Source organism: Equus asinus, chromosome 4 (assembly GCF_041296235.1).
Source record: "Equus asinus isolate D_3611 breed Donkey chromosome 4, EquAss-T2T_v2, whole genome shotgun sequence".
Taxonomy (NCBI): domain Eukaryota; kingdom Metazoa; phylum Chordata; class Mammalia; order Perissodactyla; family Equidae; genus Equus; species Equus asinus.
Window position 1 is genome coordinate 140,102,892 of NC_091793.1, and position 23,292 is coordinate 140,126,183.

At 52.9% G+C, this 23,292-nt stretch overlaps 1 protein-coding gene across 3 annotated transcripts in view; it reads left to right on the plus strand.

The window, feature by feature from the left end:
• NRP2 (neuropilin 2) overlaps positions 1–23,292 on the plus strand; it is a 112,979-nt gene that overhangs the window by 15,497 nt on the left and 74,190 nt on the right. For all 3 annotated transcript variants that reach the window (XM_014836395.3, XM_070508445.1, XM_070508446.1), the window contains exons 3-4: positions 16,852–17,033; positions 22,552–22,782. In XM_014836395.3, the coding sequence (XP_014691881.3) occupies positions 16,852–17,033; positions 22,552–22,782 (413 nt within the window). The remainder of the gene's footprint in view (positions 1–16,851; positions 17,034–22,551; positions 22,783–23,292) is intronic.

Consider the following 23,292-nt stretch of genomic DNA (forward strand, 5'->3'; position numbering starts at 1 on the left):
GTCTGACCATCCTTGTGACCAAGGCATTGCGAGCACTGACACATTAATAAAGGGGCCAGCTGGCAGGAAGGTACAAGGGCACAGGCCTAGGTCAGGCCGGTGCTTCCTGGTGGAGGAGATAGGGCCCCTCTCTCACCTGTGCTGGACGGTGGGGCACAGTCGATCAACAGCATTGCTTTCCCTCTAGGACTACTCTGCACCCACCTAATGGTTTTCTCCTAACGTGAGGTAACTTTTGCTGAAAACCAAAGGGTTTCCCGGGTGGACGCCTCATGTGATGAAGAGTCGTAAGATGGGGTTTCTAACTCCAGATCCACTCTGACTCAATGGATGACAAAGGGCCACCCATCAGTTCCTCTTTGTCTGAGTTAAATGCATGGCCCCGATGCATTTGCACAGTGTCTCAAGGCTGCTGGTTCCCTGCCAGTGAACTTTACCAAGAAATTCTGTTAGAAGAGCTTCTTTATAAGGTGTTTTTGCTCCGGCTGCCTCTGGCTGGCTGCGGAAGCTTGGCACAAACTGAAGCGTAATGTACAGAGAGCTTGGGTCTGAGCTCAGAGAAATTTGACTAAGCACCTCTCTCGACTGAGGGCCAAATTCTGTGATGCTTATGCCAGCAAATCTCCCAGGGAAATTGCTAAGCGGTCATCTTGTGTATATGCATAGTTGCAGAGGCAGAAGGCTTGGCTTTGGAAGGAGAACTTGGGGAGCTGGTGAGCACGGCTTAAAACATGTCAGGAAGTCTGGAAGGCCAGGACAGCACACTCCTGCCCTGTTTGGGGCTGCAAGGCCGCCCCCCATCACAGGGCTCAGCCCAGCGATGGGGAACTCAGGTTGCCAGAGTCTCTGGCAGCAGGAAGGGACAAAGATGTTGCCTCTGGCAGGAGCTGGAGCTACAGGTTATCTTCGGACTTCTTGTCCTTCCCAGGGAGCTTCCTGTCCTCCCCCTCCCCCACTGCATGCTTCTGGCTTGAACTGAACAGGTCAGGAAGGTCAGAAAAAAGTCTTTCTGGGGTCTCTTTCCCCGGGTGCAGACTGTCAGAAAGTCTCTGTTGGGGTCAAGCCTCCACTACTTAACCTTGTCCCTCATTCTCTCCCTCCCCCATTTCCCCTCCACTGCCCATTTCTCTCTCATTCTTATTAATTTTCCGTGTTTAGAAAGACACGTCCGGCCTCTCAGTGTCTCGCTCCGCGAGGTATTTTTAACACTCTTCCTGGGCCATTTGCGTTCAGAACAAATGGGCTCCCCGCCCCCCTGCTTGTTTCACTTGCTCCTGAGAGGAACACTTAATCTAGTTGCAGTCCTGAAGTTCTGTCTCCTTCCTCCTCGTTCCCTCTCTCACTCTCCTTCCCAGCGAGCGCCTGGGTTTGCAGAGCACTTTCTTTCAGAGGAGATAAGGCTCCTTTCTCCATTCATTTCGGGTTTCTTGCATTCGGATTGGGCTCTTTGGGGTGGACACCGAGCTTGAGAAGACTGCCTACCCACCCTTCTGATGGGAGAGCGCAGCAGCAGCCCCAGCCAAACGGGAAAGGAGCAGGAAAGTCAGAAAAGTGCCAGCCCCTTGTGGAGAAAGGGCAGTGGTCAGCAGGCCTGCCCTCATGTCCCTTCTTCCTTCGTGCAGGATTCACAGCCAGGACTGCCCCCTGCCCGGGATGGGCTCTGATGTGAGAGGACTACCTGGCCAGTGGCCCTAAGCGCTTTGCTCTCTGGTCCTTGAAATGCACGTCCCCAAGGGCCAGGCTGTTGCTGAGTCAACGCCAGACAGGCACCTTCTCGCCTAACCGTCGCTGGTTAGTTTTGTTCCGTTGAAGCTTGCTGTCTGCTTGGAAACTTCCACTCACAGGCCTGGGTGTGCCTGAGTCAGGGTGAGCTCCCGACTCCTCCCTCTGGCCCCGACAGGCTGCTCTGGGGCCTGTTTACCAGCTGTGGGCAGAAACCAGAGGCCCCGTGGCCCTGCCAGGTTGGTGGCTGAGGGACAAAAGGGCAGGACTCAGGGTCGTCTGAGTAACAGGGAGAAGCCTCTCCATACCCTGAGGGGGAAGAGAATACTGCCGCCTTTCACCTGAGTCATCAGCCAGTGGGGTTTTAGAAGCATGCACACACAGAGTTGAATACTTTTTCCAGTTCTGAAATCTAAAACGCATGTCTTTTTTACGAACACCCACCTGCATAAAATACACAGCTTATTCATGGGTCCTCCAACGGGCCTGCCTCCCACCCCATCCGGGAGGCTCAAATAAGACCAAACTCAAGAGTCTGGGGCCTTTTAAGAACTGGTCACTTCCAGATGGCATCTTGAAAAACATGTTTCACAAAGTGCGAAAGCCACTAGAAAGACTTGAAAGAAGATTTCTTAGGCTAAAAGGCCCACACAGAAGTCTGTACTAATGATAGTATGCGCGTGATCAGCACAGAATCTCGTTTACCATGCAGCCAGGAAGAAGAGTGCTCCATCTAGATGAAGTTTCCAGATGCTAAAACATACCCTTTAAAGTTCCCAAGGTCCCTTTTTAACAGGATTTCTGACGGAGAACATTCTAAATCATGTGCCACACTTCCCTGTCTCCTTAAATAAAACCCATACTAAAGGAAGTCAGCTTTTTCTTGATGATTCAGGCTTCTAGTTCTACGCTTCACTTTCTGTGGACAGAGGCTGGGTCATGTCATTTTGGGTTCAGATAGACTTAGATTTGAGTTTTTGTTGACCTTTTAAACTTCCCAGGTCTCGATTTCCTCAAAACTGATGATAATCGCTACTTTGCAGGACGGCCGCGTCTTATTTACATAGAAGCACAGTCAGTTGGCAGCTGTGTTAGCATCTTTGTATCTTGTCTTGGGGAAGTTGACACTTTTTCCTTCAATACTGTTGCTGTCACTTGCTGTTAGGAGTAGGCCTGCCTCCTGGAGCCTTCCTTTTCTGAATTGTTTTTACTTTTATTATGTGTATGGATTTTGCTTCAGGAGGTCTTGCTGTCCATTGGGAAGTTTTCGTTCTGGGGTCTAAGCTGTGCCCCCAGCCAGTGCAGCCCCAGGGCTGGCGTGTCTGGTTTGCTTCAGTTAACCGAGCCCATGGCAGAGCAGGGACCCGGGCGCACTCCCTGGGGTGCTGAGTGCTGGAGCGCCACGCAGCGGGCCCTCCCCGGTGTTCACTGCACTGCTCACGATCTTCTCTTCCAAAACAACCCCCTCCCACGTTCTGGATATTTGAGGTTTGGGGATATTTAGCCTCCAGCTAAGTGACCTGGATAAACAAGGTGCTCTTGTATTTATTTACAGCCAAAAGAGCCCTCTAAATCTTAGAAGGTGTGTCCATTTCTCTCAAAGTAGGGGATGGCACCTTGGAAAGGCAGCAGTTTCCCAGATTGGTAAACTGACTACGGGGACCAGAGGGAACAGAGCCGACCTCAGTCATCTGACCCCTCCCCTGAGCTCAGTCAGCACCCTGGATTCCGGTGAGACACCAGATACAGTCCTAACCTGCATGTGAGTGCCCCACGCTCCAGACCCTCCTCTCGTCCCCTCCACAGTGCCCAGGTACATGCTGCCGCCTCGTCCCCTCTGTCCTTGATTCCTCCAGACTGATATGGGCCCAATTCTGAACTCCCGGAGCGCTGCGCAGTGCCTCGGTTCTCTTGCTTGCCTTTGTTTCACATGTGGTCATCTTGTGTCCTGAGCATGTAAATGCTTTAAGGCACGGGCCATGTATTTCGTTTCTATGCCCCTGCGGCACCTAGCCCTGGAGAGTGCCAAGCAGGTGCGTGCAGGTGGCTGTCTCTGTGATGTTTCTACGTGGGAGACGCCAGGACAGAGATCAGCCTGGCGTGAACGTGCATTGGAAGGCAGACAGCTGTCTTCTCTCCTCGTCCGTCTTGTGATGTGACATAATGACAACAGGAGGATAAGACGTGAGCTTATGGAAGGAAGTCACTGTGCTCCCTGTGACCTGGGCCATCAACAGAATGGCGACAGACCATCCATTCGTTCATAGGTATTGAACAGCTCCTGTGTGCTGCCATCAGGACAGCTTTGCAAGCACAGTGATGAGCAGATCGTACTCTTTGCACTCAGGGAACTTAGAGTTTGCAAGGAGGAAGTAAAAAAATAAGCTTATCGAGGATAAAGCTACCACATCTGGAGTATCACCTGTGAGCCAGCAGTCTGCTAAGCGCTTCATGTACATCATCTCGTTTGATCCTTGCAACGAAACCTGTGAAGTAGTTGTTACTCTTCCCATTTACAGATGAGGAAACTTGGGCTCCAAAAAGTTAAGCAACTGGCCCCAGGTCCCACTCTTGGAAGTGGCAGGGAAGGGATGTAAAGCCAGAATACCCTACTTTGCAACCGGCGCTCTTTCTGGTTGTGTTCTGTTGCCTCCCCCAACACTGTGCACTCTGACCAGGGACATAATACAGGCGTGTTAGTGAGCCCACAGCACTGGGATCCAGCTGAGGCTGGAGAGATCAGGGAAGGCTCCCTGGAGGGGGTAACACCTGCACTGACCCTGCAGAAGTTGGGCAGGCAAAGGGGGAGTGTGTGTGGCTGGTGATCCAGGCTGAAAGCATCATATCAAAGACAAGAAGGGGAGAGAACTTGATGGGTCAGGATCCACAGCAATTGAGGGGCCGTTCTTGTGACTTGCCAATACAAACCCTCTTCTCGATGAAGAGGTGCCTGAGCAATGCTATCTCATTTTATTTCCTGGCCAGGCAACTTCCACCAGCTCAGAGAGGGGTTGTGGTCAGGAAGCAGGAAAGACTGAGGTTATGGGGACTCTCTGCTGCCCCAGGGGTCTCTACAGTTCATGTCCTATGTCCCGGGACCCCCAGTTGAATGCCTGAAAGTGGGGTCTGGCCTAAAGTCCAGGTAACGCTCTGGATCAAGTTTACTCCCACACAGGACTCTGCACACCCGTCTGTTTCCTATGAATAGAGGGCAGGAGGCTACATTCCCCACTTGGAGGTGTGGCTCCAGCTGGAGTCTGCCAGAGTCCCTGGAGACAAGAGCAGAGTGGGAGTTCTCTGGGGTTCAGGAGGGTGCCCTGCCCTCTGGAGAGACCCTCTGGTTATTCCACATGACGTCAGTACAGATGTACTGCCTGCCCCACCACAGGAACATTCTGATTCCCCTAAGGAACCAACGAGCAGCAATTCTTTTCTGCATTGCAACAACCCTGCTAATGACAGAAACAGATCCCCTCCAGGTACACGGCGCAGTAACTGGGCCAGTCCTGCCGCCTTGAGCTCAGCTGGCAGCCCGCCCCACGCGCACACCAGCCTCCACCCAGGACCCCGCCCAGCTACTTCGCTCGCTGATGAAGCGGGGGAAAAAACACCACAGACTGTTCGTCTCCTCCTCCCAGGGTTCAAGAACAATTGGGATGACAGTTATTTTGGGCAGTTTGTTTTTAAATATGCGATGTTGCAACCGCACGTCTCCAAATGCAAGCTTCGCTGTGGACGCCTTAACAATGCACTTCATCTTCTGAATGAGAAGCCACTCGAGATCTTCTCCACGCAATCCTGCTGCTTCTGCTCTCAGCCTGGCACCTTCTCTGAAACCCAGCGGTCCCTCAGGGCCAGCGCCTCACCCCATGTAACTCCATGTAATTCTCCCATCTAATTACACCGGGTGAGAGTCTGTCTTAAGAAATGCAGTGGGAGCTCCAGGTGTGAAGCGACACCGAGGAGAAGGAAATGACCAAGTGGAGAATTGGGTTTTTCTGCAAAGGACTTGTGTGTTTTCCTTTAGTCATGAATCCTATAAGAAAAAATATATTCTTTTCGTTTTGTCCTTTTTAGTGATAGGGAAATTGAAACCTTTGGATTAAGAGAAACTCAACAGATAATTTCATTCCATTCTTCTACTTCAGCCTGCATAAATCATCCCAAAAATATATATATATATATATATATTAGCTGCCCTTGTCTTTCCTTCTAGAAACAGCTTCCACAATTGTCCTTCATTAGGAGACCTAGTGCTCACTACTCATCTCGGCTGATTGCAGAGCAGAGGGTTGTATGTCATTTACATAATCAAAAATTTTTTTCCTAGAAGGAAAATCCCTGAAAAATGTTAGCTGCGTCAAAATAAAATTAAAAAAAGAAAAAAATGTGATTTGGGCTTACGTTTGGGAGGGCACCAAAGAACTCCACGTGATAAAGGAGAAGCCACATGATTTTTCCTGCTTTTTTTCCAAGCTCGTAGCCAAGCCTCTTGGCGGTCTATATATAGTTTTCTGCTCTGCCCCGTTAGGGACGAGATTGCGTGTTTGTAGGTGGTGTGCAGGGACTGTCACTCAGACAGTAACAGCAAACCTTTATCGAGCTCTCCACAGACCTCAGGTGCTCCTGCGCCAGGACCTTTCCGTGTTTTATCCCCATAACGACCCTCTGGGGCTGGACCTGCTGTTATTCCCATTTAAAAGACGGGGATACTGAGGCCCAGAGCAAGCACACAGAGAGTAATGGGAGGGCCAGGGTCTGCTCTCCAATGCCTGTGTCTATGTGCCTCGAGCTGCCATCTGCTGTCCCAGCGCTCAGGTATTCGGAGCCCCTCTGATTTCCACAGATATCCTTGACAAGTCTTTTCTTCTCCTTTTCTCTCTTTCATTCCTCTTCTTTGCCTCTTCCTGCCTTATAGTCACCTCCGGATGCCAGCAGGGCAGTCAAGGAGAGAGAGACCTTTCTGTGTCTTTATATCCTAGCTAGAGGCCTGACTCTCAGTCAGTCGTCTGTCTGCCTCCCTGTCACCCACCTCCTGCTCCCTGGTCCCTTCCACCCCCCTCACCATCCTCTTCCGATCCCCGGCCGATCCCCGCCCCCACCTCACTCTCCATCTGGACTCCCACGCTGTGAGGGCCAGTCATGGAGTGTCAGCTGACAGAATTGAGTCCTCACACAGAGAGGGCAGGCCTGCCTTTCCTGTCAGTGGAGGTGGACCAGAGTCTCAGAGGGCAGGCGAGACGCGTCAGCAGTCCATGGCCGAGCTGTCAGGGCCCAGCTGGACACACCAGCGAGCAGGCGGGCTGGCGAGAGGGAAAACGGTGCAACTAATCCTCGTCTTATTGGGGAGGAAAGGAGTAAATAATATTTCGGCCCAGGACCTGGCAGTTTGAAAGAAGCGGTTGAGAGCTAGGAATAGAAGGAATCTGTGATGCTGGTTTTAATGAAAGAGTTTTCCTTTGTCTCAAGGTAGGAGATTTCCGTCCCCTCCCCACCCCCTCTCCCATTATCATCATTATTATCGTTAAAATAATTACCCGTAACAATTACAGTTGATGAGACCTCGGGTTTAGAGAGCACCTTTCATCTAGAAGTTCAGAGTGATTTATCTCTGTGTCATCCCTTTGAGAGTGGTAGGAGGGTAAGAAAGTAGTATTTTTTCGATCCTTTCCGCTGCGAAACTGAGGTCTAAGCATCCAGGGTTGAGTCCACGCCTCAGGGCAAGGTGCTGGGTTAAGTGTTGGGGTCCTGGCTCCTCTTCCCTCCTGCCCGCCAGGCCTCACCCTTGCGCGGACCCCCAGCTCAGCCCCGCACTCATGCCCCGCCCCCCGCCGAGGCCACGGGCGCTGGCCCAGCAAATGGCCTGCGTGGCGGTGGGATGCAGAAAGGCCCAGCACGGTCTGACAGCCGCGCATCCTGCTAGGAGACTTCCTGCGACCTCCTTCCCCTTCTTGTAGGAGCTGGTGTCCTTCCTAGACCTACTGCTTCCTGGTCTTATTGGGCCTCCAGCCGAGAGCACCCAACGTTCTCGAACATTCAATGCTTCTGCCCCAGCAAACGCGGGTCAAGCCCCTCTGAGCAGGGCCCTTCTGTGGCGGGGAGGGGGCACTTTCGGGGGCGCTGCGTGGCCGTGGCCGGGCTGCTCTGCTCAGCGGCCACGGGCCTGCATGCGGGCCTCAGGAGCGCGTCCCCGGCGGCCGGGGACAGCCCAGGAGCCCCGAGCGCGCCCTGCAGCGTCTCCACTGGCGCGGCCACAGCCCCTCCTGCCCGGAGGCTGCAGGCCCATCACCTGCCACCGTAGTCCTTTGTGCGCAGTGGGGACAGGTTTGCCCTGGAGCTGGAGAAGCTCTGAGCACTGTGACCTGGAGCCCTGTGGGAGTGAAATCCAGGAGCAGGGTGCATCGCACCTGCCAGGGCTCTCAAACCGGCCACTGTTTGAGTTTCTGCATGGCACGTTTTTCAGACAAGTTTTGCACTTTCCAAGTTTCGTTATAGAAGTCGGATGCCAGCAAAAGGGGACAGAAAAGCGGCTGGGAGCCTCCCTCCCTGGAAAACCATGAAGGACTTCCCCGCGCTGTCACCGCCGCCCTGTGCCCGCACACCTCGGCCCGCAGGCTGCCACGTTGGGACAGAGCGGGAGGCTCTGACTGGTTCACGGTTAGACCCCTGGAGCTGGAGTGAGCGCCTGTCCGGAAGGGGACCGCTCACTCGGCCAAGTGCAGGGACGCAGCTGGCACTCCAGGCGCCGGCCGTGTCCTCTGTGGGCCCACGTCACTTCCTGCCCCTTCCAGGCGGCCCTGAGAGGCACAGAGGCTGGTCCCTGTCCCCACTTATGAGCGGAGGCACGCTGAGCCTGCGGGCATGGTTGGCCCAGGCTGGCCGAGGACAGCCCCGCACGTCTCTGGCCCTGAGGGGCTTCACGCTCCCGCTCCCCCGAGCTCCAGCCGCGGGTGGGTGGGAATCAACTGTGGGCTGTCATGACTGTCCACCCTGGTTTCAACACACAGTGCTAGCAAGGGCCCTGTTGGCTGACTGTGGAGGGCAAGGATTTCACAGACGGTGGAGCACATGGAAGAAAGACCCAACAGTGCCGCTGGAGCCAGCCGCCCCAGAGCCTTGACCCGCACCGGCCGCCGGCGCCTGGAACGTCGTTCCTTACGGGAGCACACGGCCCAGCCAGGGCAGCCTCCCTGTGCTCGCGGGCCGGGAACCGAGCAGTGAGGCCCAGGGCCTCAGCAAGGGGCCTTCTGGGGAGCCAGCGGGGTCGGAGGAGAGGTGGTGCTCAGCGGAGGGTTGGGGAGGGGGTGGGTGCTGGTTGTGCACCCTCCGTCCTCCGAGAGTTCGTCCCTGGCCGGCCGAGTCAGACAACGTGTCTGCAGCCACCTTCTTCCTCGCAGTGCGAGCCTTCTTGGCAGCTGCTCTGTGAGGAACAATGGGGTCGGCGGGGCCTCTGCATCATCCCAGGGCTTCTGCGGAAAAACAACCAGCAATTATAAATAGATGTTATTTGTAGTTTCCATTTTCTTGCCTTCAAGGTTTTGTGGAGTAATTCCTTCGGTTTGTTTTGGGTTATTCTCTCACATACTTCCTTTGCTGGGTGGTCAGGTTTCCTCCTTCCTGAAGAGCCCTGTGACCCCGGCTGTGGGGGGAGTGTGGACAAGCTCAAAACATCAGAGATCTGTGCTGGGAAGAGATGAAGGAAGAAAATGAAACTGCAAACAGCTGCTATTCAAAACGCACCTGGGGCAGCCCAGCGGCATAGTGGTTAAGTTCACATGCTCCTCTTTGGTGACCTGGGGTTCACAGGTTCGGATCCCAAGCTTGGACCTACACACCGCTCATCAAGCCATGCTGTGGCAGCGTCCCACATAAAATAGAGGAAGATGGGCACAGACGTTAGCTCAGCAACAATCTTCCTCAGCAAAAAAAAAAAAAAAAAAAAGGCACCTGGCCCTGACGCAAATACACAAAGGTAGCACCTGGGCGCTGTCTGCATCCTTGGAGTCAGAGAACTGAGTGAGTTAGATAACAAATAACGGTAACAGCAACGGCAGCGAGGATGATGGACATGTACCTGTTTGCTGAGCTGCTGGCATCGTTACCTCACCCACCTGAGAGGTGGGGCCCCCAGCTGGGCTTTGAACTCAGCCGGGCAGGCTGGTTCCAGAGCCCAGACTCAGGAACACAAGATTGGAATGAAATCTGAGAACCTCCAGGGACCACAGCACTGCTCCTGGGCTTGTGCAGGAGGTGGATTTGCAGAACCTGCCCTCCGTGACACCGAGGCTGGGGCATGAGCTCGTCTCTAACTCTGTGAGCGTCCTTCCTTCTTCCTGCGTTTGGTTTCCACGGGGTCTGTACCTCTCCTCGGCCCACGTCCACCGTCCTGTTCTGTAGAACACGGGTAATAGTGACAACAGCCCGTGCCTCCCAGGTGCTTCCTAAGGGCCGGGCGCTGTGCCGGGCCTAAAGCACCTTCACAGTCCTTCCAACGATCCTGCAAGGAGGGGGTTGTCGTTATCTGCATTTTATGGATGAAGACACTGAGACTCAGAGAGGGCGAACAGCTCGCCTGCTGTCGCCCCAGCAGCAAGGGCAGGAAGCTGGCGTGTCTGTGGGCAGAGCCCAAGCCGTGCCCTTCCCAGGGAGCACGGCCGTGGAGACAGATCCGCATCTGTGTGACAGGCGTTGGAGACCCCTCCCCAGGAAGCTGTGCATACACGCACAAAATTCCTGCCTCTGATGAGAGGGCTTCCCCAACCCACTGAAACTCATCCATGCACCCTATTGCAATCATGGGCTTAAGAATGTGTGCTCTAGAGGATTCTTTGAGAGCTTATAAATACTCAGATACTGTTTTCTCACTCGATGGGCCGTATGTTCACATATGGATGTGTATGTGCTTATAAAAATACTTCACTTACAAAAATTAAGATGTTATCCCGTCTGAACACTTACAAAGCTGCGTCTCCATTGGGTGAGCCTTGACACCGTGCATTGCAGATCTGCTCACTGCTGCTCTTGGGGATGTGTCTGTTAATGTTGGCACGTCCTCTAGGCTTTGTTTAAACAAACCAGTGAGTGAAAAGAGCGAGGTGCCACTGAGTCTCTGACTGAGCCCGAGTGTCTTCTCTGTCCCTGGCACCGTCTGCTGTGTGGTGTGTCAATCTGGTACCCCGCTGTCTCGGGCCTCCACTGGACAGCAAGCCAGAGGACGGAGGCGAGGGCTGAGTGCCTTCCCAGAGACCACCTGGGCCCAAGGTCTGCCTCTGCCCTTTCCTCATTGTGTCTCTTGGGGTGGGCTGCTTAACCTCTCTGAGCCTCAGTTTCTGCCCCTGCAAGTGGATGGTCATCAGAACCAGGCCTGGTGTGTGTTCAGTGAGGATTAAATGAACCAGTATGTAAACTGAGGGTCTAGCCCTTAGGAGATGCTCAGTAAGGGGGAGCTCTTCCCAGTGACATACCAGCTTCTCCCTCACTGGGTGATACCAATGGAAGGGAGAAAGTCAAGGAGATGGAACTGGCTTCCTAAAACCATCCCCCTGATGACGAGGCGATGCCGCCATGAAGGCTGGGGTCCCTCCGAGCCCGAGCAGCTGGGCTTCTCTGAACTGACCAGAGCCTTGGGCGTCTGCCGGCTGCCCGCAGCCTCTGTGTATCTCGCCAGCCTCCTCGGTGGGAGGTTGTACATGACAGGGCTGGTTTTCCTCCTATTTTTCCTGCAGTTTTAATGTAAGGATTAATAAGACAGTGTTTGTCGATGGCTTTGAGCTTCCTGGAAGAAAGGCACTCCAGGAGGTGATAAATTCTCTGGCCTGGATAATCTACTCATGAAATATGGAACTTTGAAAGTGTGAGAAAAATCTCAAATCACTTTGACAGCATTTTAATTATAGTTGATTTGTTTGCCGCTAATAGTGAAAATGCTGTCAGCATGATTTGAGATGTTTCTTCCACTCAAAATGTTATATTTCGTGTCTTCGAGTCACAAGGCGTCGTTCTGGTTTCCAGATACAACCAGAATAGCTCAGGGATTGTGTCGGGCACAAAGGCAGAGTGGAAAACGGACCAAGCCCGTCAAACCCCTTGGAAGGCCCCTTCGCAGAACGCATCTTCTCACCGTGTCACGCTGGCCTCAATTCCTCGCCCATTTATTCACTCAACACAAAAAGTAGGGAGCCCTCCCGTGTGCCAGGTACCAGGCACGTGTCAAACTCAGCAGTGAGAGTGAGGTCCTTGCCCTCAGGGTGCTTGCTGTCTAGCGCAGGACACAGATTCTAAACAAATAGAGTATTGATGATACCTTTACAGGTTACGATAACAGCTGTAAAGGCAATAAGAGGGCGGCGAGGGAGAGGTAGGGGCAGGCTTCTCTGAGGAGGCGACATTTTCTCTTAGAAGAATGAGAAGGTACCAGCCACAGAAAAAGCTAGCAAAGATGTTGCAGGCACAGGGAAGAGCATGTGCAAAGGCCCGGGGGCTGGAAAGAGCCTGCCGTGTACAAAAGATGATGTCTTAAACATTTCATGGGACAAGCAGCATGAAGAGAGGCAGTGCCTGCCTGGCAGAGGTGATGGCTCTGGGACGTGGGTGGACACAGGTGCTCTCATGTGTAGACCTAAATCCCATAGAAGGGGTGTGGCATCCTTCCTCAGAGTACCCAGGTGCTCTCCCTCCGCTGCAGAAATCCCTTCCTGGGCAGCTCTGGTGGCATCGGAGGGTGGACCTTGGAAGGGGCTGGGCGTCCTGCCCTGTGAGAGGGCCCGGGGGCGGATCTCCCTGCACAGCCTCTGGTGGCCTGCTGGGAAGCGGCGAGCGAGGGTGGCGTTGTGGGAAGTGGAAGGCCTCTTTTCATGTTCTCCTGGTGATGAGAGGAAGAGATGAGACTGTGGCTTTTTCATCTCTCTCCCGTGGACTCTTAAAATTAATTCCACCATCAAGATTCCCACGCCACAAGTGTGGGTTTGGGGAGAGAAATTAAGACTTTGAAGTCGAGAAAGAAAGCAGAGAAAGCAAGCGTTCTCCAGACAAATGCTCCACATGCAGATGTCGGAATCTGTGAGGGGAAAGTGAAAGGCTTCTGGGAGCCATTTCAGGGAGAAAAAGAGCTGGAGTAGAGATGGCTCCTCGGCTTAGGAAAGGAAAGACAATCATAAAAGTTAGCGTTAAAGCTTTGGGAGGAATTTTTTCATTTTAGGGAGATTATGAATAATGAAATGCAAACACAGTGGCTAATGTGTCTGTTAGCTGGTTTCTGTTTCCTTCCGGAAGATGAGGACCGTGCTCCAGGAGCACAGCTTTGCAGGTCACCCTGCTGGACTGCCGTGGTGGGGGGACACTGAGTCTATACCCAGATTCCTCTACGGAACAAACACGCCGTCGTAGTTGCTGGATGCAAAGCCATATTTATTCCAAGGCCACAAACGTCCTAAGCCTCTGTGAGCGCCTTCACAAACGAACCTCGCAACACTGAAATTTCGGAGATTTACTCCAGCTGTAGCAAATCCCTAATAATAAGAAATTTCCCCAAATGAGCCAGTCCCGCAGGAGGTAAATGAGACATTCTGTGTGAAGTCAGCATGTCATTCGGAGTGTGCCCTTTATGCAAAGAGCCTGCGCCAAGAGCTGGTGGTGAGCTGGGGCTGGTCTGCAGGGCAGAGTCCAGACCCTGGAGCGAGGGGGGAGTTTAGTGACCAAACTGTAGCCCTGGGCTGCTTTCCCCTGGAGCGAACCTGATAGGAAAGACCAGTTTTTCTAAGAGGTTCAAGTAAGGGCTGATATTTGCCTCACAAAAGGAGTCACCAGGGGGTCCTTGAATAACAAGCTCAGAAAGAAAATTTACAAAACGATTGATTTATCTGACCCTTTTTCCAAAATGCATCCCTCCACTATATGTGTCTGTAGGAATGTGAGGATGGATTTGTAGCTGGCTGCATTACCAAAAGGGATTTGGCGGTATATCCGTGGGGTAAACTGGGGCAAATTCATGGCTGTGGCGTTGTCTGGGGAGCCCTGCCTCCTCGCTGAGTCTGCTGATCCCCTACGTTACTCCATGGGTGATGAGGCCCCCAGATGGAACCCTCCACCTCTGAGGACCCAGCCGGGGGAGGCCAGGGCCTCTCATTATCCTTCCAAGAGAAATTGGCAACGCAAAAACTGGAGCTCTCTGGTGGCCTTAAAAAAATTTTTTTTTAAATATTTATTGAGAGTGGGTCACGTCCCCAGCTCTATTTCAGGTGCTCTGACATGCCATGTGTCACTTAGTCCTCCTGTGATCCCGTGAGTGGATGGTGATGAGGAGGAGGTTTACTTTTTCACCTGCTACATTATGAGAGCTGGGTTATTTTTTTAGCTTTTCTACTTTGAAAAAATTCTTAATGAAAGCAGCTTTATCTTGTATACTTGTGGCTTATTAAAGAAATTCAGGCTCATCGTAAACAATTCAGATAATAAAAGAGAACACAGAAGAAAGTAAAAATTACTAATTATCTCACCACCCATACATCTCACCACTGTTAATTTTTTTAGAATATAGTCTTTCAGGCTTTTTTCTGTATGTATATGCAAGGAAATATATATATTTTACAACATACTTTTTTAAAAAATTTACTTTTTTTCACCCTAACACTATATGATGGGCATTTTTCCATAAACACAAAAAACCCAGACCTACAGCCGTATTTACTATAGCAGCAGAGTGCTCCACTTTATACATACACCAAAATGGATTTGCTCACCCTCTGTTGCTGGACGTTTAGACAGGATCCTGTTTACAAACAAAGCATCTTTTCACTTTTCATGTACTTTTTGTGTATACATGCACAAAGATGCATATACGTCTTTGCACAATTTTCTGATTATTTTCTTAGGAAAATTCCCAGCAGTGGGATTGCAGGATTAAAGGGCAGGAACATATTCACTTTTGTCACCTTGTTGCCAAGATGTCCTCCAAAATGTGCAAACAGATGCACGCTCCTGCTCTGTGGCGCCTCTGCTCGCTTGCTGGCTCTCAGAAAGTCGCTCTGCTCTACGGTTCAACCTCTTCGCCTCTGACATGGGTGTGAGATTGCAACAAATCACGGTTAACGTTTGTTATGACTCACTAACTGCCAGGCTGTGTGCTGACACTTTCTAAAGATTATGTTGGTCATTTGAATTTCACAAGAACCCCGGGAGAAATATTCTGATCTCCCTATTTTACTTTTATTTTCCTCATTTCTGAGGCCCGGAAAGGTTGAGTAACTTGCCTGAGGGCTCCCAGCTATTAAGGCTGAGCTGGGATCCAAATCCTGCTATACCTGTGTCCAGGACTGGGGGACGCTCTCCCCGGGGCCGTGCGCCGGCTGCTCCAGGAGAGCTCCAGGAAGTGTCTGCTTAGAGAACGAAGCCGATGCTGCTCCTCGACCATGTCACATGTGGTGGGTCTGGCGTCACCATTACTCAGCTGAGCGTGACTGTCCAGTGGTGCCTACCTCGGTGTGGAAATAGCAAGAGGGGTTTTCCAGAAGGTCTGGGGAATTTCCTCTTAGAACAAACTGTCTTTTCACTTTTGTTTTCGAAGGGAGGAGGCACATTTTCAAAGTCAGCCCCATCTCCCACAGGGACGTCACAGACCTAAACAGATTCCCCACTGCCCTTCTCCTCTGGGGCCCTCTCTCCAGAGCTCCTGGGGGCGGGCCCAGCCATCTCTTGTCCAGATGCTAAGCAGCGTCTGCCATTCTTTCCACTGCAGGATTCCAGCCCTCTGGGGTCTAACAATGAACTAATGCTGGTCCCCGCATACTTCCTCGCAAGTCTCTTCATTTGGAAGGGGCTAAGCAATCTGAAATGTGGCTCCTGAGGGCTGCAGTGAGGCCTCAGGCCTCTGGCTCAGCTCAGACAAGCCCCTTCTGCAGGCAGACCTCCCACAGACCCCATGTGTGGCAGGAGCCAGCGGGCACATCTCAGGGAGGGTGGTGTCTCCAGACCCTCTCTCTACGTAAAAGAGATTTCTTAAGTTGTCTTAACAGGTTGATGCAAAATGAGTAAACAGGGTGGGAGAGGAAGAGGGCTGATTTTCAGTATGTGGTGCACTGGCCGGTGATTTGAAGGGAGCTGGTGGGGAAGGATCGTCCCACCTCAGCAGTTGTGAGGGGACTGTTTGCTGGGAGCCCAGAAGTATGGCCCAGAGAAGACCAGAGCACAGCCCAAGGCCGACATGCGTCCGCGCAGACACAATGGCCCAGTGTGCGCACCATCCATGAGCAGAGCCCAGGACATCTTTGAGGTGTCTTCCCCACCCCAGGCTGTTTGACTCTGAAATGAGCTCAGGCCTTGGCCTGGGGAGGGCGGCGGCTGGCTCTGCCTTTGCTGAGGCGGATGGCTATGTGCTCACAGACGCTGGGTCCCTGGGGAGCCCCCTGCTTTTGGAGGTGGTTTTATTGCCTTATCTAATCTGTTGCTGACTCCTTTTAAAAACGTGTTGTTGACTAGACACTGCTGATGGGAACCTGGCAGAGTCATCTCGGGGAGTGAGGTGGCTCATGGGTGGGGAGTTATCATCATTAACAATTAAAGAGAAGAGAAGAGGGGACGGCCCATGAGAAAAAGGGAACGGGGGCGGGGCAGGAGAAGAAACAACCATCTCTGAAACACTCCGGGTGTGCCTGGCTCGGGCCGAGCACCTCACGTTTATTTTTTCATTCCATCTCCATCCTAACCCTCTGAAGTGGATATTTTTATCCTCATCTTACAGACGAAGAAATTGATGCTCAAAGGGGTTGGGTAAGAAGAAAAGACTAGGATTCAGAGAGATCATAGTGGAAATACAAATGGTGCTACCGAAGGAAGAAAAAAAATGTTTGTTTTGAGATACTTGATGGAATGATACTACTGCTTTTATGTGGGCAAGAGATAAGGTCTTAAAATCTGTCCCCGCACTGAGGGGACATTCGCTCTGTAGCTTTAATGAAGCAATGCAACCTCCCACATCTGTTTGCCGGTCCACGTGCTGGTGGCGCCTTTGTGTATCAACCTGAAACACCTGAGCATCTGTGAACCGGGGGAGAGCAGTGAGCCCACGTGAGACAGCAGGCCTGCGCATCTCCTCACACCCACCTGTTCTCACCTGCCCTGTGTCCCCTCACCTAGGTATGACTTCATCGAGATTCGGGATGGGGACAGTGAGTCTGCAGACCTCCTGGGGAAGCACTGCGGGAACATCGCACCCCCCACCATCATCTCCTCCGGCTCCGTGCTGTACATCAAGTTCACCTCTGACTACGCCCGGCAGGGGGCAGGCTTCTCCCTGCGCTATGAGATCTTCAAGACAGGTGGGTGCGGGCCTCTCAGAGAAGGGGGACGGGGCTGTCTGTGTCTGGCCGTGGGCACGGTGTGGGATGCTTACGTGCTCATGGCTGGGGCCCAGGGGGTGGAGACGGGTGGAAGGGCTACAGTGTTACGCAGCGCGAGCAAGTTGACGGAGAGAAGAGAGGTTCCAGGTGGACCTGGAGACGCCCAGGAGGAGCAGCCAGTGGAGGCATCACCCACCTGGAGAAGGCGAGCGCAGGGTCGGTGCTGGGTGCCCGGCCGGCAGAGGGCGTCATTTGTGGCACTGAAAGAGGAGGGTCACCAATTATACAGAAAACACTTTGGAAAGAATTGATGTTTGTATGTTTTTAAAAATCATGGTTATCTTCCTGGAAAAAAGCAGAACTTGGATGAACTTCCTCCCATGGGTGAGTGCTGCCTTTACAATATTTGGAGTTACTTGGGGCAGAAGGATGCTTGTCTTCTCCGTTTTCAGAGTCCAAAGATCTTACTGTGACCCCCCAAGTGGGATCACACCGTAGATTTTAGATTCAGATCTGGCTCCTAGAGATTCCCCTCGCCGGATCCATTTGACCACCTCTACCCACTGAACCCCACTTCCCAAATGCCGATGAAGCTGACCCCTGAAAACAGCCAAAAAGACAGCACCAGAAGAGGCAGTGAGCCCTGCCCTTGGACCAGTCACTCTCTGCTCTCGGCTGGGGCCCCTTGGGTGCCTGCAGGCCCTGAGAAGATGTGCTGGGGCTCACTTCCATAGCTGGGTGGAGCCAGCTTTTGTTCATAAGACGTGGTTCAGCGTCCGCACTTGAGCACTCCAAGCAGCCCGCCATTCCCGCAGCATCTTGAGGCTAAGTGACACTTAACCGCAGTTCACCCGTTCCCCACCCCATCCACAAGTGTGTCGTCTCTCCAAGCTCGAGGGTGGAGGCTGGTAAAGGGGAGGCTGTCAGCCTTGTCATCGAGAGGCCCAAGTCCGCGCCTGCTGAGTTCAGTGTGAGGGGAACTATTCATATCTGTTTTCCTTTTTCGCTGAACAATTCTAGAGAGGAAGTGGTAGCTGCTGAAAGCACTTTTTATATCCACTCTGTCTAAATATTTGTCAGATTTGTCTGCCTGAGAACAAGAACGGAGAATCCAGTGAAGGGGTGGGGCCTGTGTCGAGCCAGGGTGGGAGCCCGGACCGTCTCAGGCAGGAGTCTGCCGCAGGCCACCAAGCTCCTGCCGCCGTGAGGGCACCGGGACTGCCGATCTGTGTGTCCAGTGGCTGGGCGGGTGTGAGGCTCCCGAATAGCCTGGCCCACATTCCCTTGAGTCCTGCACAAGATTCAAATCAGTGGGCGTGAGCAGCACGTGGAACACTGCTCATACCATCCTCTGCTGGGGAGCAGTGGGAAGAGAGAAGAGAGAGAGAGAGAGAAAACGGGCGCCTGCCCTCTTCCAGTGGAGAGATGGATGTGCAAACCCTCAGCACACAACAGACGCCTGGAGGTGTTGTTGGATGGATATGGAACTAGAGGTGGGCATGGAGGTGGAACGAGAAAGGATAGGACTGACATGCTGCCATTGTGAAAATGAGGGCGCTGTCCACACTTGGCACGTGGGGACCTGGGATATCAGCTGGGGAGTAAGGTCCCAGTGCAAGGCTGTCCCTCAGCTCCCCCATGCTGACCAGAAAAGGAAAACAGCTCTACCCCAGGCCTCCCAGGGACCTACCACGGAGTCAGAGCGGGACAGTTAAAGCTCCACTCGGTTTCTCACCTCCCAGTGTCGTATTTCATGAAGGATGATGCACCTTCTCCAGAAAGCCCGAGAAAAGGTGAATGTTGACTGTCTCTGTCACACAGGTCTGAAGGGGCAATATTAAAAGCCAGAACGCACAAGAGGGCGTGCTGAGTCAGCACTGCTGTTTGGGGATGGCTGAAGCAGCCTCTCGAGTGAGGTGGCGAGGCTGCCCACCGCCTGGACAACCTGCCAGCCAAGGCAGGTGGCGTGAGCATGGCGAAGTGGGCAGTGCACTTCAAGGATGGGAGACAGAGGTTACTGCAGCGAAAGCTGGCCCACCGCTGACAGCCGCGCTTCCATCTGTGAGAAAGAGGGGAGCGCCCAGCGCCTTCTCAGGCTCACCCTCCTGCCAGCATGCCCGCTGAAAGGGCAGCTCTCGCAGGAAAGTCACCTATATAAAACATGTCTGCATGCTGGTGTGAGATCCGAAGCTGGGAAGTTTAGGAAAATGAGTGTTCTTCCAGGTGCCGTGTCTGGCATCCACGTTCCCACTGCTGGGTCCTGAGAGAGAATGCGCAGAGTTCACATCACTCACAGAACGTGAACGAAATGCATGGGCATGCTGAGGGGATGCAGGAAACTCAGCTGTTTGCTGGTCAGACTCACCAAGGGAAAGAAGGAGGAGCTGCAAACACAGATGCACAAGCAACGGGGGTGGAGGGTTCTGGAAGCCCTCGACAGTGCATTGCCCTGGCCAGAACCAAAATGACAGACAGAAACCCACCATTCGGGACAGTCGGGCGAGTGGCCGGGGTGGGAGGTTCCTGTTTGCCCTGAATGAAGTGGTGTATAAAAGAGTCTGTGTAGACCAGACTGTGCACACATGAAAGTTAACCAAAGCAACTCGTAGGCTTAAATGACCTCAAACCACCAAACCCTGAGCAGAGCAGAGAAAGCAATTTTAAAATAACTTAAACGCTGGAAACTGAATTACTGGAAAATGTGGGTTTGTTTGTTAGTTTGTTTTCTGAGGCTCTTTTGACCAAAGTTCAAGATCAAGTTTTCTTTCCTGGTGCCTCGTGACATTTTGGAGACTGAGCTCTCTGGGGTCATCACAGAGAAGGCCTGGGGTGCCCCTGCTCCCCCTCCTGAAGTGAAGGACTGAGTCCGCCTCTTGTGGTCAGGCCAAGCTCAGCTCTGGATCAATCCGCCCTGTTTTAGCTTCAGATGTGCCGATTCTTCTGCCTCCGGCTCGTTGTGAGACTCAGAGTGGATAAACGCAGAGTGGGCATTTCTCGTGGCAAGTCCTTTGTGTGAAATCATCCTGTGCAGCTGACGTCCCCGGCTTCTGTGGACAATCTTAGCACTGAGTGAACTGGAGTATTTGTTGACTATTTTTTTAACCTTAAATCCTTTTAAGACATTGCAGAAAAGGATCTTGGATTAAGCAGATATCTGCAAGACTCACCTTTTATCCCAGGGATGGTCACCCTTTTCTGAGATCTCTTCTCTACATTTGCTGTTCAGCTGCCTGCTTCCTGATGCTTTGTCGTCCAGACAGTGGGATGGCACAGTTACAGACGAATGCACGATTGTAACAGACAGGTTTGAATTTTCTGCATAAAAAGGATAAAACTATTTTTCTACCTCATTCAAAATAAGCCAGAGGATATACCCGTGTATAGCCACATGTCAGAGATAGAGACACACTTTTTTTTTTTCCTTAAGGACGTCGCGTTGACAGATTCTCTCCAGTCAAACGCAGGACCTCAGGGAAATGGTGGGCACTTGAGAATCTCACATTCTCCACGCCTCCCTTGGGCTTACCAGGTGTCCATTGTGGGGAGTACCTGTCCCCCGTGGATAGCAGGGACCAAGAAAGGTCCACCGTCATTCCCAGCTCCCAGGGGGGTAGGGACCCCTGCCTTGGAAGGGAAGGACAACAGAGCAAACTCGAGGAGGGGTGTCAGGATGCCTCTTCCTGCTTGGAAGCCAGTTGTGGAGAGAGAGTTAATTTCTTCTGGCAAAGTGGCCCACATGAAGAAGGCTGACCTTTTCAAAATTCCTTTCGGCCCCCTGAAGACCAGCCAGCTGGCTTGGCTTTGCCAAGCTGCCTCATCCTGGACCATTGAGGAGGCCCACGGGAGCTGGGGGCCTGATGGTAAACAACCTGGGGGGAAGCCGTCCCACTCATCTCTTGGGGCCTGGCTGCCCCCTAGCCCTGCCCCTGCGTGATGGAGCACAGAGCCTCTGAGATGTGATGCTTAGAGAGCCCCCGAGGAGTCCTGAAAAGGCTGGGTTTTGCCCAGGTGTCCTGGCTCCCCACCCCGCCAAGACACAGCTCAGGGCAGAGGGGCGGAGGTGACGGATAGGTGAGTTGGCACGTTGGAATTTCCTGTCTGATGCTACAGAAAGTTGTAGTGCCCCTCCCCCGCTGATTTGCATGGCACCTTGTCCAAGTCAGACATTTGTGCTTTCCAGAAAGCCTTTGTCAATAAAGAGACTCAGGAGGAGCCTGCTGTAGGAGCCTCCTCGGATGAAGACTTCGCTGCGGGCTAAGATCAGCGTATCGACATCACATAGTTATTTTCAGCGGGATCCCCAGAGGACACTTCCTGCCAGTAAACACCTGGTTTATTGAGTATTTCTGTGTTTTTTCTTCATGCTTAGAGTGCCCATTATTCTCCTCATAAATCCTGCTACTTTTTTAAATTTTAAAATCAGAACGTAGCGAAATCGATTCTGATTGTCCAGCATTCACATTCAGTCTGTCACCTCACGTCACCGCTCGCGCTGGGCATCTCCGTGGGCCCGCGGTCTGGGCTGCAGGGTCCTGGGACCGTCCCGGGGCCTGGCCTGGCTAATGGTGGCGGGGTGACAGCCCACGAGGGCCCTGTTAATGCGCCTCCACCTGGAGGTGTTGGGAGAGATGATGGCTATAATCCTCTTAGGAGCTCCCGCCCCACTCCAATCCTGCATCAGGATGTGAATGTGTGCGGCATTTAATAAGGACGAGGCCATGAGTCCCAAGACAGCAGGCACAAGGGCTTGGGAGAGAAACCAGGCCATCCCCACCGCAAAGCAGCCAGAAGCCTTCCAAATGCCGGGCCACTGCCGCATTTTTCCAAACTTGCTGCTGGAGCAGCCTTTACCATCCCCGATGCCCTGCTGTGATCCACCGGCTACAAACGTCGATTGTTAATTGTCTGGCCGCTACAGAGCAGCTCGTTTTAATGTAGTCATGCCATGAATGAGACCCGAGCTCCCCTTTGCCCCTCCCCTGAGGCACCTTGGATCTTGGAGGGAGAAGGGGCACTCAGTTGGCTCGGGTACAATAGGGGCTAGTGTTGAGGTCAGCAATAAATAAGGGGAGACATTGTTTTCCCTGCTGGCAATCAGCAAGCCTTCCTTAGGGATTGAAATAACTTACATTCTGGAGCAAGCAGCTGAGTAATTGAGAAAGAAGACTCTGTTCCTCTGGTCAAGAGACTGGGTCTCCCCGTCTCTGCGTCTCACACACACACTTCTTTCTCCCCCCGTCCCCGCCGTGCCTCCTCGCCGCTCTCCCCCCAGAGAGCAAGCCAGCTCGCCTCCCCGAGTCCCTCCAAAGACGGTCTGGCTCAAGGGCTTGAAACGTGGATGTGCAGTCTGTTGCTTCAAGGGCCACTCCAGTGGAAACAAAAACCTCAACGGGCTGGGGGATTTGGGCCCAAACATTTAAATAACCCATGCGACAGAGGCAGCAAAGAAAGGCCTCTTCTTCTTGCATAACGCTACCGTTCTCTTTTTTACATCCAGGCTCCGAAGACTGTTCCAAAAACTTCACAAGCCCCAACGGGACCATCGAGTCCCCCGGGTTTCCCGAGAAGTACCCGCACAACCTGGACTGCACCTTCACCATCCTGGCCAAACCCAAGGTGGAGATCGTCCTGCAGTTTCTGACCTTTGACCTGGAGCATGACCCTCTGCAGGTGGGAGAGGGAGACTGCAAATACGACTGGCTGGACATCTGGGACGGCATCCCACATGGTGAGTGACGTGGCCGCGCGAGTCCTCCTCGGGAGCCTCGCCTTTGCCTGCTGATGGCTTTAGTAACAATAAAAAGCACACAGCGACTTCAGGGCCCCTTAGGGTCCAGCTGTGACCCATGATGGCTTCCTCTCCTTATCCTTCTCCAGGACGATTTCAGAGAAATGGCAGAAGGGCGGTTTCCTTTCTGGGAGATCTTTCTTTGGAGAAGGACAGCAGGAGGTGGAGGACACACCTGGAGGAGGAGGAGAAACCTATAGCTAACGTTCTTTCCGGCCCCAGCAGTCAGGATTTCCACAGAAAGTGACTCATGGGGGCCGGCCCTGTGGCCAAGTGGTTAAGTTTGCGCACTCTACTTCGGCAGCCCGGGGTTTGCCTGGTTCGGATCCCGGGTGCAGACAGGGCACTGCTCATCAGGCCATGCTGAGGCAGCATCCCACATAGCACAACCAGAAGGACCCACAACTAGAATATACAACTATGTAGTGGGGGGCTTTAGGGAGAAGAAGA